This window comes from Dama dama, chromosome 26 (genome assembly GCF_033118175.1).
Source record: "Dama dama isolate Ldn47 chromosome 26, ASM3311817v1, whole genome shotgun sequence".
In the NCBI taxonomy this organism is placed as follows: Eukaryota; Metazoa; Chordata; class Mammalia; order Artiodactyla; family Cervidae; genus Dama; species Dama dama.
Window position 1 is genome coordinate 45949257 of NC_083706.1, and position 13919 is coordinate 45963175.

General features: G+C 48.6%; 1 protein-coding gene across 6 annotated transcripts in view; it reads left to right on the forward strand.

Annotated features, from left to right (window-relative positions):
- TIAM2 (TIAM Rac1 associated GEF 2) overlaps positions 1-13919 on the forward strand; it is a 238356-nt gene that overhangs the window by 211456 nt on the left and 12981 nt on the right. For all 6 annotated transcript variants that reach the window (XM_061130248.1, XM_061130252.1, XM_061130253.1 and 3 more), the window contains 2 exons: positions 10481-10657; positions 13214-13282. In XM_061130248.1, coding sequence (XP_060986231.1) covers positions 10481-10657; positions 13214-13282 — 246 coding nt within the window. The remainder of the gene's footprint in view (positions 1-10480; positions 10658-13213; positions 13283-13919) is intronic.

The following is a 13919-nucleotide window of genomic DNA, read 5'->3' on the forward strand; positions in this document are numbered from 1 at the left end:
TAAGCCATTTGATTTTTCTGGTCCTCCCTTCAGGGAACTCAGAGGATGTTTCTCCTCCTGCATTTGTAAAAATAACAGAACTTAGAAAGTTAAACTCCCTGCGCCTGTTAGAACTCTGCGGAGGCCCGGCCTCTGTGGATGCCTTGCACTGTGCTAAATATTTTTACAACCTTAAAATAACCTCACGGAATCCTCTCAACGATATCAATCCTGTGATACATGATTCCTGATTTACAGGTGAGCAAAACTGGGTCAGGGAGGAGTTAATCAGTGCTGGGGATGGCCATGCCCATGGTAGTCACCCAGGGCCTGTGGGTTTAAGGCTCCAGTCTCAGAAGAAGTAACTGTCTCGGAAAGCATCGCCCAGAGCGTGTGCTGAGGCCTTTGGTGGGAGCTTCGTACTCAGGTGGGGCTGAGCTCAGGTGACCCTCTCTGATGCCATCAAGGCCCCTCACCTTGCTTCCTGCTGTAGGCTGTGTGCCCAGGAGGTGGCAGAGGTGGCCAAGTCAGGACCCCTTGCACACGCTCAAAGTGGGTCTCCTCTGCCCCCCGGTCTCCCGACAGCAAGACCCCTGCCTCTGTCTCCTGCCATGTCTCGCCGCATGACCTGACTTGGCCATGGGCCACGGCTGGACTGGCCTTCAGTTCCTGGCCCCCTCCCCAGCCCCGAACTTTGCTTAGCATAGGTGACTTTGTTTCCCTTGAGGTTATCCTGGCTTCCACCTTGGCCTTCCCTGACCTTGCTCCGACCAGAGAAGGCTGCCCTGTTCTGTTCCCATAGACCCCATGCCGCGTTGGGTACCAATCGCCTTTGACTCACTCACTCCTAGATTGTCTTCCCAGCCGAACTCTGGGCACCCTGAGTTCAGGGACTGTGTCAGTCTTTCCATCACCGTGTCCTCCTAGAAACGGAACGCTTTTCAGCCCGTGTCTGCCTTAAATCACTTTTTTAAAGCATCAGGAAAGGATTCCATTTAAGAAGTTTCTTTAAAAAATCAAACCACTTTTAGAAAATGAGAAAATATAGATAAGACAGAAATTTAAATAAGTTGAAATGCAGTGTTAACCACTGAATTTATGACCTGTGTGTGGTTAGTCACTCAGTCGTGTCTGACTCTTTGTGACCCCATGGATTGTAGCCCGCCAGGCTCCTCTGTCCATGGGATTCTCCAGGCAAGAGTACTGGAGTCAGTTGCCATTTCCTTCTCCATTATGACCTATATTTTTCCATTAAAAAAATCCACACACGTATGTTTATATGTGGTGCTCAGTTGCTCAGTGATGTCCGATTCTGTGCCCCATGGACTGCAGCCCACAGGTTCCTCTGTCCGTGGAATTTTCCAGAAGAATACTGGAGTGGGTTGCCATGTCGTAGATATACATAAAAGTTACTTTAAAAAATGCAGACTTAACCTCCTTCCCTTTCCAGTAAATCATGTCCTCTTTTGGTCAACAGATGCCAATCCCTCCCATCATTGGTAACTGCTGCATAGATTTCGTTGCGTTTTTGCACCGTCATTTATTTAGGTTAATTCTTTTACCTTTCAATATAAAACAAGAACACTCACCTGACACGTTTACATTTAATTTTATGTTTTTCATTTCCATTCTGCCTTTGAAAATAGAACTCTCTGGTCTAGAAAATAAAGATTGTGAGCATTTTCTTACCCTTTTTGTATCATTTTGAGAAGTATAAGAAAATCGCAGGTCATTTCTCTAGAGTTTTTATTTTATTTTTTTCTCTAGAGTTTTTAATCCAAGGATTGTATCACTATAAAGTGAATGTGCTAAGTTGCTTCAGTCCTGTCTGACTTTTTGGGACCCCATGGACCCTAGCCCACCAGGCTCCTCTGTCCATGGGATTCTGCAGGCAGGAATACTGGAGTGGGTTGCCATGCCCTCCTCCAGGGGATCTTCCAGATCCAGGGATCGAACCCGTGTCTCGTCTCCTGCTGTGGCAAGTGGGTATTTACCATTAATGCCACCTGGGAAGTCCCGTAAAGTGAACGATTGTCCCCAAATATAAAAATAATCATCTCACTTCACCCTGCCACAGTGCTGAATACAACCCTCCTCCTCCCCTTCCTCTCTCCGTCTCTGCTGAGACCTTCCCTAGGCTAGACTGGACTGGACTGCCCTCTCCCCGAGCCTGTGGGCCCTGCCAGCCACCTCTAAGCATGGAGCAGAGTGTAGCCCTGGAATCCTGACCTGGCAGAGGTGGGGTGGGTGGCCCAGGGTGTCTGTGATTGGATCTACCCATGGGGGACTCAGCTCACCTGGGGTCCATCATCTGTCTCTGTCCATCAGCCTTTCCCGGGAAGCTGCTAACCCTCAGGGCTGCTTCTGGGTTCCCTCTGCTGAGAGCATTTGGGATTAATGTCAGATCTTTCTGTAAGTTAGAGACTTCAGTGGATTAAAGCATGAATTGAAAAGTCCTCTGTGCTATTTTTAGATTTTTTTTTCCCACCAAGGGGAGCATTTCTGATTTAACTGGTTTGCTGGGCTGGGACAGTTGACTCCCTAGCTGCACTCAGATGGTTTACTGATGCGACCACCCATGCTCCAGACAGTGAACGGGGACATCTGTATGAGTGCATTGAGCATGCACTGTGCAGCCACACCTTTCCAGGTTTGGACTGTCCCTGAGGACCATCAGTGATTTACCCAGGGCTGACCCCTTTTTATTTTTTCCAACATTCTTTCCAGGGACTGTAGAAGAACCTCTTCTGCTTAGTGTTCTGGTAGGATGAGACTCTCCCTGGAGGAGGACATGGCAACCCACTCCAGTATTCTTGCCTGGAGAATCCCATGGACAGGGGAGCCTGGTGGGTTACAGTCTATAGAGTCACAAAGAGCTGGACACAACTGAAGCGACTTAGCAGGCAGGCAGGATGAGACTCTGCGGGCATGACCCAGACTAGGATTTAGGTCCACGTTAGTGGACCCCAGCATAGAGCTGATCTGTAAGGTTGGAGGGAGAGGTGGACGTGCATGGCAGCTGGGGGCCTGCCAAATTGATCACGTTGTGTGTGACCAGTTAACCAAGCAGCATGAGGTGTCCTCCCATTTAGGAGCAGGTCTTGACTGTATTTGTTACTGACTTCCCCATGAGGTTAACCTCCTTTTCCTCTGAACCAGGCCTTCAAAAGTGAAGCACACTGCAAGTGGTGTCATTCACCTTGGAGTACTCCCCTATGAACTATTCCCCAAATTACGTAGCACCTTTAGACCCTTTCTCTTTGGCTGGAAGTGTTTTTGGAGTCTAAGTCATACAAACAGATGCCTTTGACAAACGAGTTTGTGGTACCTGAAGCCTCTAAATGAGGACAGGATTGAAAACTGAGCCCGGAATGGTGGGGTGGAGCTCAGCTGCTGGCAAGGCTCAGGGCAGTGAAACTTCATGGATCCTAAAGGAAATCAGTCCTGAATATTCATTGGGAGGACTGATGCAGAAGCTGAAGCTCCAATACTTAGGCCACCTGATGCAAACAGCCAACTCATTGAAGAAGACCTTGATGCTGGGAAAGATTGAAGGCAGGAGGAGAAGGGGACAACAGAGGATGAGATGGTTGGATGGCATCACCAACTTGATAGATGTGAGTTTGTGCAAACTCCGGTAGATAGTGAACGAAAAGGAAGCCTGGCATGCTGCAGTCCATGGGGTCATAAAGAGTCGGATACGACTGACTTAGTGACTGAACAGCAAAATGAAACCACAGCCATTGTCCTGAAATAGTTCTGGATAATGTGATGTACTTATCCCATCTTAGGTTCCAAAACCCACAGGGAAATGGAAAAGCCTCAGGTAGTAATGTCTTCAAACAAGAACAAAGCAGACATCAGAGTGGTTATGCTGGAGGGTTGGGGGGGTTGGGGGCAGGAGCTGACCTTAACTAATCCAGGCCAGGAGGAGCACTAATGCTTAGGATGAAAAGCATTGAGCTGGATCAAGGTTAAAAAGGGCGCCTATGGGATTCAAGCTTGCTTGAGAAAAGGGCTTGACCCTTGCCTTTCTCCAAAGAGAATCTAGGGGCAGGGCACTTGGTTACCCTGAATCATTGCCGCTCCCAAGAAATGGGGCTTCTCAAAAAAACAAAACAACACATCACAGAGCTAATCCAGGATAGCCAGTGTCCTTATTCACACATTGAAGACCCAAAACCAAGGATAATTTTTTCAGCTGTCTCCCCTCCCCAATTTTATCAAGGTATAGTTGACAAAAATTATATGTATGTAAGGTATGCAACTGGATTTAATATATGTTGTGATGATTATCACAGCCAAGTTAACACACCCATCACCTCACAGAGTTACTCTTGTTTTTGTTGTGAACACAGAAGAGTGACTTAATTGAGAGGTCCTGACTGAGTGTTCCTTATCTACCTATGTGTGTGTGTTAGCACTCTGTTGTGTCTGACCCATGGACTGTAGCCCACCAGGCTGTTGTGTCCATGAAATTCTCCAGGCAAGCATACTGGAATTGGGTTGCTATTCCCTTTTCCAGTTCCTTATTTATGTTTGCTGTTTAGTGCTCAGTCGTGTCTGACACTTTGTGACCTCCTGGTCTGTCCATGGAATTCTCTAGGCAAGAATACTGGAGTGGATTGCCATTTCCTTCTCCAGGGGATCTTCCAGACCCAGGGATTGAGCCCCGGTCTCCCACATTGCAGGCAGACTCTTTACCATTTCTTTTAAGCAGGGATCAGCTTAGTGAAACCTTAAAAACCTGAAAAGAAATTTTTTTGGGGGGTCAATATCACTACTTTTTAATACAACATAGTTTTAGGGGGAACTTTTCATTAAATTTTAAAAGTGAGTTCATAAACAAAAGATCAATTTCATGCTGTCTTATAAAGGGCAAGGCCCCCAATGAACCCAAGGTTCTTAGTATTGATCCCTGTTGTTCAGTTGCTCAGTCGTGTCTGACTGTTTTGCGACCCCATGGTCTGTAGCCCTCCAGGCTCCTCTGTCCATGGGATTTCCCAGCCAAGAGTACTGGAGTGGGGTGCTGTTTGCTACTCCAGGGGATCCTCCCAACCAAGTCTCCTGCATTGGCAGGCAGATTCTTTACCCCACCAGGGAAGTTCTTATTGGTCACTATGAACTGGAGAATACTAGTGAAGTGAAGTGAAAGTCGCTCAGTCGTGTCCGACTCTTTGTGACCCCATGGACTATACAGCCCATGGAATTCTCCAGGCCAGAATACTGGAGTGGGTAGCCTTTCCCTTTTCCAGGGGAATCTTCCCAATCCAGGGATTGAACCCAGGTCTCCCACATTGCAGGTGGCTTCTTTACCAGCTTAGCCACAAGGGAAGCCCAAGAATACTGGAGTGGGTAGCCTATCCCTTCTCCAGCAGATCTTCCCAGCCCAGGAATCAAACCAGGATCTCCTGCATTGCAGGTGGATTCTTTACAAACTGAACTATCAGGGAAGCCCCAGAGAATACTAGAGTGAGTTTCAAAGTCCAGTGTTTTTTTTTTGTTCTGAACAAGCACACACTGTCCAGCTTGCTGAATCCACATGCACACCCAGCCCTGATGTGTGAACATCTGTTTCTACTTTCAAGGCAGAATTCCTAGGGGTGGAGGGGAGTGGGGACTAACCTACCAGAAATCACAGCTGTGTGCAGATGTAGGGGAGCAGAGGTGACCTCCAGAGGGTCGTGGCTGCATCCTGGGCATGCGGGATGTGTTCGGATTCTCCTGGGGCTGGGAGAGCCCTGACTGCATGGTGGGCAGAGGCCACCGGAGGAGCAAGTCCATTTTGCCCGTGATCTGCCTGATGCTCTGAGAGCGGTCAGCACTGCACAGACAGCTCCAGAGGATACGGGTCCTGTGCCATCAAGGTCCTGTCCCCCACCCCCCACCCTTCAGCTGTCATCTTAGTGCGTCACATGGTGAAGACCCAATGCCTGTGAGTTCCGTGAGAAGCCCTCACCCCCTGCATACAGCAAGTGCTCAACAAATGTGAGTTCCCTTTCCTCCTTGGCCCGACTGGCAATTGGAGGGGTTACTTGATGGTCAAGGTAATGCTGCTTCTCTTTCATCATCAAGGAAATTGAAGACAGAAGTGTCTTGCCCCCCAATGCTTGGAGGACTCGGGGCAGAGCCAGGGCTAGAACTCGACTCTTCTCCGTCTTGTCTGAGCTTCCCACCTCCATCACCACTTGTATGTGTGAAAATATCCCAACCAAAGTAGTTGCTCTTTCTAGAAACTGCTCATCAAATTCACCCAAAATTCTACCTATTAACAGTTCAATTTTATAATTGTTGCTAAGAACAGCAGAAATGAAATATAACCAACTGGGAGACTCTTTCAGATATGATCTATGAACACAGTTATAGTGATCCTTCCCCCTTTAGTGGCTCAGTCTCCTTTTGATCCCAGAGAGTACTCCCAGCCTTCCCTTTGTTGTTCAGTTGCTAAGTTGTGTCTGACTCTTTATGACCCCAAGGACTGTAACATGCTGGGCTTCCCTGTCCTTCACTATCTCCCAGTGTTTGCTCAAATCCATGTTCATTGAGTTGGTGATGCCATCCAACCATCTCATCCTCTGTCGTCCCCTTCTCCTCCTGCCCTCAGTCTTTCCCAGCATCAGGGTCTTTTCCAATGAGTCAGCTCTTCTCATCAGGTGACCAAAGTATTGAAGCTTCAGCATCAGTCCTTCCAATGAATATTCAGGACTGATTTCCCTTAGAATTGACTGATTTGATCTCCTGGCTGGCCAAGGAGCTCTCAGGAGTCTTCTTTAGCACCACAGTTCGAAAGCATCAGTTCTTTGGCACTCAGCCTTCTTGATGGTCCAACTCACATCCGTACATGACTTCCCTAGACAATACCTGAGGTGACTTTGTAGCACTTCATTGTGGTATCTTCAGAAGTACATTTTCTATGAACATTCAGCTAACATTCACTTTTCCAACTTAACACTTACCAGAAGTATTCTTAAAATGAATTCTGATTTTCTAAGATGGCAAGATACTTTATTTTTAAAATCTCGTTATTTTAACACTGCATTGTTAGGTGTGATTTTCGACATCCCAGCAGGGAAAGCTGCAGTCTCACCAGCTGCCATTTCACTTATGGTGCATTTTGTCAGATCTTATTTTATACGGTATATGCGAGCTATTAATGTGGATTCTACAGCCCCCAAAACTGTTACTTTTCAGGGTTGCAAAATTGTATTGTCAGAGCTTGTGGTGCAAATAGCAGTATAGACATTTCAAATAAGTGAACTTGAGAGTCTCAGTATTGTTATCTCGGGCTGTTTAGCTGTTAGTGGAGCCAGACCCAGAACAGCAAGATCACAGGTTTGCTCTTATCTCGTGAGCTCGGTTCACACACCCTTTACATGGCCATCCTTCAGTGCAGACCCTTGGGGCAGCGTGATCCTCCCAGGAACTGCAAGCAGAATGCTCGCTCTACTAATGGGTAGACCGGTAGTTCTCAAGCGAGTCACACATCGGCGTCACTTTAGGAGCTTTTAGAAAAATACTCCTACCTGGGGCCCCAAATATTCAGATTTGTCTGGTCCAGCCACGAGTATTTCTTATGTGCTGTGCTGCGCTAAGTCGATTCAGTCATGTCCAACTCTGTGCTACCCTATGGACTTTATAGCCCGCCAGGCTCCTCCGTGCATAGAATTCTCCAGGCAAGAATACTGGAGTGGGTTGCCACTTCCTTTTGAAAGCTGCCTTTTGGCTGCATTGCTCTGTTTGGCTTTTGCTGTGTCATGAGGCTTCTGGGGCGTGACTGAACAGTTAGGAGTTATTCTTCATAACAGTTAGGTTGTTCTTCAATAAGCTTGAGATCTGTTTGTTTCAAACATGGTATGAGACATTTGGAGAGATCAAGTTGCATTCTAATCAGTGCCTTAAGATCCACGTCTGTTTTTTCTTTTAAAATTGATTTTGAACTGGAGGATAATTTCTTTACAATATTGTGTTGGCGTCTGACATACAACAACATGAATCAGCCCTAAGTATACATAGGTCCCCACCTTCTTGAGTCTCCCTCCCACCCCCCACTCTATTCTACCCCTCTAGGTCATCACAGAGTACCGGAGTGGGCTGCCTGTGATATATAGCAGCCTCCCTTCAGCTATCTGTTTTATGTATGTTAATGTGTGTGTCTAAACGCTCCTCTCTGAGTTCATCCCACCCTCTCCTTCCCCCACTGTGCCCACCAGCCTGTTCTCTGTATCTGCATCTCTATTCCTGCCCTGCAAATAGGGTTATGAGTACCGTTTTGCTGGTCTGTTTTCTTGTTCTTTGAAAGTTTACCCTGAATGTGAACATCTTCTGACAGGTGTTGCCAGCAACATGCTTGTGTTATAGTCAGGAGAGAAACAAGGGGGTGCTGTGTATATCCAAGGAGAATCATTCATGCTTACACATGCGTGAACTGTTTTAGAAGTCAATGACTTCAGATGTGTCGATGTGTCTGGTTGGAGGCTTAGTGTCTGCTACTTGGTTCATTTAACTTTCGCACCAAGATTCATGTCAAAATACGAGAGAAGTGATTACTTGAAAGAGGCCAGCAGTCTGGGCGTTCTCCTCATCGACGTCTGAGGGGGTCTCGCTTTCACCCCCGCCTTGCGTTGGGCTCTGTACGTTACTGGGCTCGTTCTTCCTTGTGCCTTTGGCTTGTTCTCTGGTTCTCCCTTGGAACGTGCTCCTTCCAGGATCATTTACAATCCACTCTTCACTGAAGCCTTCCAGACAACCTGTTTCAGAGTGGTACTCTCACGGATGTCACATTTCTCGTTTGTTCCACACAAGCTCGTGTTGGTTTCCAGTCTGCCGTAGGCTGAGCTTCAGCATTTCTTACCTTGGCAAGTCCTGTCTTCTTGTGCAGGGGGCTCTGTTTCTCTGGAGACAGAGCAGGTCCTTGGTTGGTTCCCAGTGGATTTAGTTGAACGTCTAGCCAGAAGATCAGTGCTGTGTGTCGATGTTGATTGTCTATTTCCATCTTATAAAGACACTGTTTTGGGGGGAGGTGGGTGTAAAATAGGAAGCAGAGAAGAAGGGAGGGCAGGTGTCCTGCTGCTACTTTGAGCCACTTCAGTGGGTCAGGTGACAGTTTTTATTAACAAATTGGCCACTGAGGTTGACCTGTATGCTTGTGTGAGTTGTTACTGTTCTGAAATATCCAAGCAAAGAAAATGAACTCAGTGAGAATGAAGAGGTGCTTCCGACTGGTTCAGCTTTTTACCTGAGATAGTGATGGAGATCAGGCATGGAGACATCTAGCTGAAGAAAGGAGAGTTTTAGTGGAGCCGTTAAGAATGGATGGATATTGACCATGTGTATTAGGACTAAGCTGCTTTGTTACTTAGTAATAACATCAGTGTCAATAGAGGTGGACTCAACACTGAGCCCTTGGCGGTGATGAGAAAGAAAGGCAGGCTCCTGCCCTTGACTAGTTGCCAGGCTGGCAGGTGCTAAGTTGGACTGGATCTTGTGTGTTGGAGGAATGAAAAGAAAGAGAAGTAAACAAGATATTTTGTGTTTAATCTGATGATGCTCCAGGCAGGTGGTGGCATATAGGAGGAGACACATTTGAGACTTTAAACCACTAGCCTCTGGCCAGAATATACAAATGGATTCTCCCAGAGAAGGCTTTTCCTGCTGTGCTTAAACCCAAGCAGGAACTTTTATGGAAGGCTGTTCATCCTTGCAGACATTCCAGCTCCTCCTTGTCTTTTAATCTGTGTGATTCTCTTCCTGTGTCCTGGAATGAGAAGCCTTTCTTCCCCCATGTCCTGGGTTCGGCACGTGGCTGCTTCCTGCTGAGAACCTGCTCAAGGTTCCCATGGACCTCAGCAGGCTTTGCTGTATCGCTTGCTTCCCACCTGTGCCCTCTGGTGGGCTCTGTACCCCATCAGGGTGGGGAACCTTATATTTCCTACACGACCTGACCTCTACTTCCATTCCTAGCAGAGGCAGCAGCTCACACTTTAACTCCTCACACTGGGACTTGGCTTGAGGCTATATAACTCCGGGGGGGACTTGGGGAGAGCACTCCAAGCTCCTTGTGGTCCAGCCTTCCTGACTCTGCTGTCTCTTTCCTGGGTCTCCCAGGGCTGTTTAGTGTGGGTGACTGAGCTCCGTTCGGTCAACCATTGAGGGGAGAGAGTGGACCAAAGGAGTCTGTCTGCATGGTGCTCTCACAGAGCCTTGACCTTGATTGTAGAGCAGCCCCAAGTGTATTGCAGAGGCTTAGCTCTGTGCTTTATTCTCTAGTCTCAACACTAAAGAAGTGTCTGTTGCACAGCTTCTGTGAAAGTGGAAAAGCGTCATGGGTAAGTGCTGAACAAATGTAAGTTCGTATCTTCATGACCGGAACCTTGAATGGTAGCCAGCAGGGTTTGAGATGACCGAAGCTGGATGCCCCCGATAAATGTCCCGTGAGACTCCCAAGAGGGCGGTGGGTGGCTGATAATGATGGAGAATGTCTGTGCCTCTTGTTCCCTCCCAGAGTGCCGAGCAGATCACTGCGCTGTGTAGGAATTTTAACACCCAGACCAACGGCATGGAAGGACCAAGGGAGGGTCAGGACCCTCCTCCGAGGCCACTGGCTCGCCACCTCTCTGATGCAGATCGCCTCCGAAAAGTCATCCAGGAGCTCATGGACACAGAGAAGTCCTATGTGAAGGTAACGGAAAAGGCCGTCGTGATTCCCTGCACCCTTCCTGTGACAGCCGGCTGTATGTTGGCAGGGGCTCCTGGTTGTATCTGCTGAGGACCCTGCCACTCACCAGGGAGATGCCTGCCCCTCGAAGTGGCACATTGCTGCCAGGGAGGGCGAGAAGGGTGGAGGAGCTGAGCGGGCTTGCAGAATTTAGACTCCCCGCTCGTTTTGTTACCAAGGTAGCTTTCACTATGGAAACAGATGTTCTGGTTTGTCATTTGCAATCTGTGAGAAGGGAGCCTGCACCGGTTTAGGGAAAGGGGGACCGAGATGCCTTTAGGTGATGAGGAACCAGGGAGCAGAGAGTTCACAGGCGGCCGCTGGCACGGGCCCCAGAGTGCAGGCATCACCGTAAGGACAGAGCCCCGTAGGGGAGGCACCGGGCATCACTTGGGCACCCCCAGCCACCACACAGAGCAGCGGCTGGGCCTTTCACAACCCGGGGAGATCACTCATTTATCTCAGAGGCTCCAGTTAGTAGTTTGGGAAACATTTTACAAAAAAATGCAGGTGCCTCTGGGAAGACAGAGTTCTTTTGCTTGAAGTATTTGCTGAAACGATTTTTAAACTCGCTTCCTCGGCTACTTGCTGGCAGAGGAGAGGCGCAGAATCCAGGCCTGGCCTTGCCTCCACCTGCCGGCGTGGCCTTGGGCGACCCCCTCCGAGCCCCTCATAGGGTCTGAGACAGGGGGCGTTCTTGTCCCAGCTCTAACACGCTGAGTCCTGAATTAGGCTTTGGCACATGCGCCAGCGTGCACACACACACTCTCACCTTTCTGCACAGACATATCTGAGCTTCCGCCATTTATTAACATCACTGTCGTTTTATCTGAACTTGGCCAGAGGCTCACCCAGGGCCTTTGGGAGAAAATGAGGCAGTCTGGGAGAACTACCCCAGTCCCTTCTTTTGGTCCCGCAGGGGACAAAGGAGAGCGGCAGAGATGGCAGTTTCATGGCCTTTCCCGCCACGACTCATCCTGCTTCGCAGGTGGGGAGATGAAGTGCGTGTCCAGGGAGCTGACAGTGACCGTGCCCAGCAGGGCGGGCGCTGGCCACTTGATGTCTGAGGAGCCCCCACCCATAGTGTCGAGGGCACAGCTGAGAGCGGAATCCAAGCCCCTTTTTATTCCTGTTGTTGTCGGTATATTTACCTGTTAGACCACTTGATCCAGGAGGGTCGCTGCATTGTGACCCTGGTCTGGGACCAAAACGGATACTGTGGGCCAAGTGGATAAAAAGGGCGGCTCTCCTTTCTTCCTGCGAGAATCCTGCCTGTCGTCTCCTCAGGGCCCCCGTGTCACAGCTCAGGGCGGCCGGCCTCAGCGTGTCCGCTCGTGGGCAGGAGTGGCCACAGCCCACCACCGCCTCTGATGAAATAACCAGCATCTGGTACCTACTATGATTCGTGCGTGTGCACGCACACACATGCGCACACACACACATTATTTTTTAATTTCGTTTTGTTGCTGACATTGAACATGGACTTCTACTTGTTCTGCAACCTGGACCTCTGCACTTGACTTGGAGTTTGCAGGGCTCATTTGTTCCCTGAGATGTGGCCCAGGAACTTCCCACCTCTCTCTGCTCTGAAGCAGCTGATGTGGGGTCCTGGGAGGTTGGTTAGACCAGAGCCATTTGATTGTGAAACCCTCAGGGTCACGAGCCTGTCCACTTGCTCCCAGGGCCTGCACTACAAGGTTCTGGAGGCTTCTAACCTTAGCAAGCTCTCCAGAACTGGATCTCTCGATTTTAAGAGGAGTCAGATGTAGGCACCTACTTCTAATACCCTGCGACTCAAAATTCTTCAGAATCAGTGAACAAGAAAAAGAAATCTTCCCTATCACTAAATTATATGCTGGTCTTGGCTTCAAATGATTAAAAACAAAACAAAACTTATCTAAAGAGTTTTGTAAATACATCAACTCTCACTATTCTGTGCTGTTGCAGCCCAGGTTTGGTGAAGACACAAAGATGGCCTAGATTGTAAATATCATGATGTTCATCTCTGGAAAATTTTTCTTGTGCTTGAGTGTGGGAGTTTGAAATTCTGCTAATGCATCAGCCCTGAAGCTGAAGAGCTCCCCAGACCTCGTCCTGTCCCCCTCAGCTCAGTGGTCCAGGCTGGAGCCGTCGCCCGGCTCCCTGAGGCAGAGGAGGAAGCTGGGTTGGCTGGCAGATGTGGCCATGCCTGACAGAAATTCCTGGCCAAATCTCACTTCTCTGCACGGAAAGGCGTGTTCCTGCTGCAGCAGCTGAAAGATCCTGGCTCTGCCAGTAAGACAGTCAAATGCGCAGAGTAGGTGATCGAGCCATAAAGAGAAATGTGGAATGCAGACGCTGATTGTATTGTGCTGTTAACCTCTTTGAATTAGGTGAGCGAGGAACCACCACCTTCAGGGCCAAGTCTCTCAATCAGACACAGGCATCATCGTTCTTAATGCCAGTCTGAGATGCGGCCAGAGCAATGCTTGGGAGTTTTGGAGACTCAGGGGTTAAAGACTGTTGTCTTTTGTCTTTCAGGATCTGAGCTGCCTCTTCGACTTATATTTGGAGCCACTTCAGAGTGAGACCTTTCTTACCCAAGATGAGGTAAATACTTCCTCCCCAGTCCACTGACCCAGAGGTTAGTCTCTGCTTGCCCTTTAGTGAAGGGGTCACCTAACTCCTGGGCCATAGACTGGTCCCTGTCCATGGCCTGTTAGGAACTGGGCCACACAGCAGAAGGTGAGCAGCAGGTTGAGCGAGTGAATTTTCATCTGTATTGACAGCCGCTTCCCATCACTTGCATTACTGCCTGAGCTCCGCCTCCTGAAGGATCAGTGCCGACATTAGATTCTCATAGACGTGAGACCCCTACTGTGAACTGCGCATGCGAGAGACTGAGGATGTTCACTCCTTATGAGATTCATCCCAGAACCATCCCCTCCCTTCCACCCCTGGCTGTGCAAAAATGGTCTCCCATGAAATTGGTCCCCCAAAAGGTTGGGGACTGTAGTAGACCTCCTAGATTTTACCTATTGGTCCCAAAGGAACATAGAGACTTAGGGATCTTCAGAGAGACCTCCTCCAGAGCCATTTATGTGACTTCTGTCCCCTGAAGCACAGTGGCAAGAGTTAAGAATGACTGTGCCCTTTTTGTAGTGGAAGGTGTGACCCAAATTACCTTTCAATATGTGACTTTTTAGTGTTAACTCACAGTTATTAATTCTTTCTTACTGACTTCCAT